At 43.5% G+C, this 4,236-nt stretch overlaps 1 protein-coding gene across 1 annotated transcript; it reads left to right on the forward strand.

Moving 5' to 3' along the window:
- The first annotated feature begins 558 nt into the window (after positions 1-558).
- LOC134384004 (T-cell surface glycoprotein CD1c-like) lies at positions 559-3,065 on the forward strand. The gene is made up of 5 exons (XM_063105602.1): positions 559-619; positions 897-1,163; positions 1,862-2,140; positions 2,358-2,636; positions 2,971-3,065. Exons 1-5 carry the CDS (start codon positions 559-561, stop codon positions 3,063-3,065), a joined length of 981 nt encoding a protein of 326 aa, XP_062961672.1.
- Positions 3,066-4,236: the final 1,171 nt, after the last annotated feature.

Genomic DNA, 4,236 nt, shown 5'->3' on the forward strand with positions numbered 1-4,236 from the left:
AAAGAATTTGTGAGAATCAAGAAATGGTAAAGGTGGAGGAATCAGGGGTGACATGGTCAAGGGAAGACTTTGAGGGAGAGAAGGATGGAGCTATGAGAGGAGGGGACATGATGGAGAGTGGAGAGATAGTAAAGAGGGGAAACTGGAAGCACTGTGATTGGTTAAAACAAGCAGGACCCAGGAAAACCGTGAAGCTTCTCCTTTTTACTTTACAGATGAAATGCAGTACCCAGAGAGGTGAAATGACCTTTCAGTGTCACACACCACTTTGTCCAAAGCAGTTGATGAAAACAAATAAGTATGATGGAGCTTAGTGATCAGGAGAGCAGCTGGATTCCAGAGAGGAAAGAAGAGTTCAGAACTGGAGAGGAAATGAGAGTTTGAGTAGGAGGGCCAAGTTTGAGAGAAGCAGCAAATTTTCTTAGTTGCCATCAGTGGCTTGTGGGGAACGTTATCTGTTGGAGAAAGAAAGAAGTCAGTCTAGAGATACAAAGGAGTAGATTTGCTGAAAACAGAGATCAAAAACCAGCTTTGCTGAAAGAAACATCTGCAAATGACATGCTGCTTCTGCAATTTCCGTTGCTAGCTGCTCTCCTCCCAGGCGGTGACAATGCAGATGGTAAGAACATCTCTGTCGGCTTCTTGGTTGGGTGGATTTGGGCAGAGTGTGGTGAGCTTTTCCAAGAAGGATCACCAAGGATACCGGGGTGCTTACTATCTAAGCATCCCTGTCTCCAGGTCCAGCTTACTCTTCTGGAGGATGATGGCAAACAATGGGGCCCTGTGTGAGAAAAATCATCACCGCTAAGCTACTTATTAAACCTTTCTTTTCTCTCCATCCTGCTTTCTTATCTTTTTTTTTCTTCTTACACTGCTAGACCTTCTACCACCCGCAGTGGTCCAGGAACACATCTCATTCTATCTCATCCAAATCTCATCTTTTGCCAACCAAACCTGGGCACAAAATCAGGGCTCAGGATGGCTGGACGAGTTGCAAACTCATGGTTGGGAGAGTGAATCTGGCACAATAATTTTCCTGCACTCCTGGTCCAAGGGCAACTTCAGCAATGAGGAGTTGTTAGACCTGGAAATGCTGTTCCGTGTCTATTTCATTGGATTAACTCGGGAGATTCAAGACCGTGCCAGCCAATTGCAGTTCAAATGTAAGTCCTGTCAATTCAACTAACAGAATTCTTTGAAGTTCTTCTATTCCTGGGAACTACTCTATGCTCCTTTCTGAACTATTTCCCATTATCCCATCCCACCATAAAGGTCTACATGCATACACTTCTGAGGGGATATTCCAGACATTGACTCCTCAAAATTTTCTAGACTTGCTGCTTTTGTAATATTTTTTTCTTATGCTTTGTTATCTTCCCTTGTGTTCCTCCTCTGTGGCCTACAATTCAGAGGCACAAACTGTTCCACTCTGTGCTTGACTTCCATAAAATATGGTCTCTTTTCCCATTCAGTTTCTTCAAATATCTACATCCAGCAACCATTATGAGCAATTTCATGCATCATAGAATACTGTACCCCTACTTCCCTCATACAAGGTCCCCCCTTACTCACTAGTCTGTATCATGTGCCTCAGCTATCATTTCCTCAAATCTTCCTCAGGTTAATCTCCTGTTATTTCAAGGCATTTATCGCTCTTGCCCCACTTTCCATCCAAAGCAATTTTTCTCTTCCTTGTTCCTGATCAAATACATCTTTGGCTCATTCTCACATCCGTATAAAACCTTCTTCTTGCTTCACTTCCCAATAAGACCTTAGGTTCTTACATCATTGCTCTTTGTTTGTTTGTTTGTTTGTTTGCTTGTTTGTTTGAACTCTTTTTCTCATTGCTCCCTTCCCACAGATCCTTTTGATATACAGGTGAAACTCGGCTGTGAGTTGCACTCTAAAGAAAGCCCAGAAGGCTTCTGCCACGTAGCGTTTGATGGATCCGATTTCCTGAGTTTCCAGAACACATCATGGATGCCATCTCCAGAGGGTGGGAGTAGGGCCCAGAATGTCTGTGATCTACTCAATCAGTATGAAGGAATTAAGGAAATTGTGTATAAGCTTAACAGAAACACCTGCCCCCGATTTCTCTCGGGTCTCCTGGATGCAGGGAAGATGTATCTACAGAGACAAGGTCAGTTCAGTCCCTTGCTCTAAGATTTTTCTATTCAAGCTTTGCCCCTTTCTACCACACCCTTTAAACTTGGGATGAAGAAGTGGAGAAGAGGGAGAGGGGTTTCTGGGTGATAGTTTCCTAGAGGAAAAAGGATAACTGCATCTTAATGTGGATCCATATGCCCCTAAGCTGCCTGTGAGCATCCTCACCTGAATACCTTTTGTGTTTTCTGCAGTGAGGCCAGAGGCCTGGCTGTCCAGTCACCCTACCCTAGTATCTGGCCGGTTATCTCTGGCTTGTCATGTCTCCCGCTTCTACCCAAAGCCTATTTGGGTGACATGGATGCGGGGTGAGGAGGAGCAACTGGACACTAAACGAGATGATCTTCTTCCTAATGCTGATGGAACATGGTATCTCCGAGTAACCCTGGATGTGGATACTGGAGAGGCAGCTGGCCTGTCTTGTCGAGTGAGGCACAGCAGTCTAGGAGGCCAGGACATCGTCCTCTACTGGGGTAAGATTGGAGGTCGGAAGTGTGAGTAGGCGATCCTTAAGCCTAGACAGTAGGGTAGAGGAAAGTTTGATAATACCAGATCTAGGTGAGGGATCTCAGGAAAAATGAATACACATAATTCAAGGAATAGAGGAGTGTAACATTAGAGACACGCAGATTCAGAAAACTTGAGGATAGATGAGGAATCCTTCCTTGAGTAGGTGTGGGGATAGTGACTGAAATAGGATGTTGATGTAACTCATATCCAACACACGTTAAGTAACGACATCAATAGAAGGAATAGAATCAGCAGTGGGTTTAATATGGCATCTGTGTATCTCTCCAACATCCACAGGGCACCACGTTTCCATGACCTTGATCTCCTTGATAGTGATAGTGCCTTTGATGCTTCTGATAGTCCTTGTGATATGGTTGAAGAAGCGCTGGTAAGTTCTTGGTATTTCCTCATCTCTTCCCAAATGTCTTATTCCACATTCCCTTTTTCCCTCTCTTAGCTTTTTCTCTTGATTCATCCAGCTTATCCTCAACCACTACCTCCAGCTTTTCCAGAGTTTCTACCATTTCTATTCTTTCCATAGCTCATACCAGGACATCCCATGAGGCTCCTCACTACGCCTCCCCCTTCGTAATGAAAACCCAGCATCCCAGGAGCAAGGACAACACAGTGATGACATTCTTTCCACTCTCCTTTTAAATGATTCTCTTTCTGCCTAGTAATCACTTGTTAATAAAAGCCAATTTAATTCTGCAACTCTGCGTGGAATTGTTTTCTTGCAATTTTTATTATTTCCAATAGTACTCAACTTTCAAAACCCATTACTGACGTCACTTCCACTAGAGATGTTCCTTGACCCATAAGTGGCAAACAGTCTTTCCCTCCTCTGAGCTCAGAGAGCTCTACACCTGTACTCTGCTACATGCATGCCTCACTTCCAACCCTGCATTGCAGTTACTTGGGTCTTCCCCTTACCATTTTTAAGCTCCTTGTGGGCAAGGATCACGACAAAGATGCCCTTCCTGCTTATAATATGTTCCCAGTGAAAAAGAAAACAAAACAAACAAAAGCCCAACCATATATAAGTTGGATTAACTGTCACATTCTTTCACAGTTTTTTCTAATTATACCCTATCCTGACATCATTGTAGCATTTGAAACACTGACACTTCCCTTCTTGTTTAAACGCTTCTTGCTTAGCTGAGTTATTCCAGCCTTCCTTTAGCTCCCCCATTTTCTCCCTAAATCTTTGAAGGAAAATGCAGCTTTTCCCTTGATACATTTTCTAAATATAATGAGCCAGGTTTTGGGGAGTTGATACATACACAAATAGAGAGTGCGCAAGTCACGTGTGAAGAGTAGTGGGGTATACATGTCACAGAATGGTTAAGAGCAAGGAGCAAAAAGGTTGGTCCTGAGGGTTTGGGTGTGATCAAGGCCAATGATGTATATGGAAGACAAATCCTGTAAAGGGCTGTGCTGAGATAGTCTTGGCTAGATTTTAGTCCCTCTAGGTTTCATTCATGAATTCAACTTATATTTGTTAAGCACCAAATGAGACAGGCACATACAGTTTCTAAACGGGTGGGGGAGAAAACAACCAAG

The sequence above is a fragment of the Cynocephalus volans genome, chromosome 8, assembly GCF_027409185.1.
Source record: "Cynocephalus volans isolate mCynVol1 chromosome 8, mCynVol1.pri, whole genome shotgun sequence".
Lineage (NCBI taxonomy): Eukaryota > Metazoa > Chordata > Mammalia > Dermoptera > Cynocephalidae > Cynocephalus > Cynocephalus volans.

What these genes read in the sequence shown, in the direction of transcription:
- LOC134384004 (XM_063105602.1), top strand. Translation starts at nt 559, where the DNA reads ATGCTGCTTCTGCAATTTCCGTTGCTAGCTGCTCTCCTCCCAGGCGGT. An exon ending in AGGCGGTGACAATGCAGATG is followed by an intron (nt 620 to 896) that starts GTAAGAACATCT and finishes TACCACCCGCAG; the next exon opens with TGGTCCAGGAACACATCTCA. An exon ending in GATGTATCTACAGAGACAAG is followed by an intron (nt 2,141 to 2,357) that starts GTCAGTTCAGTC and finishes TGTTTTCTGCAG; the next exon opens with TGAGGCCAGAGGCCTGGCTG.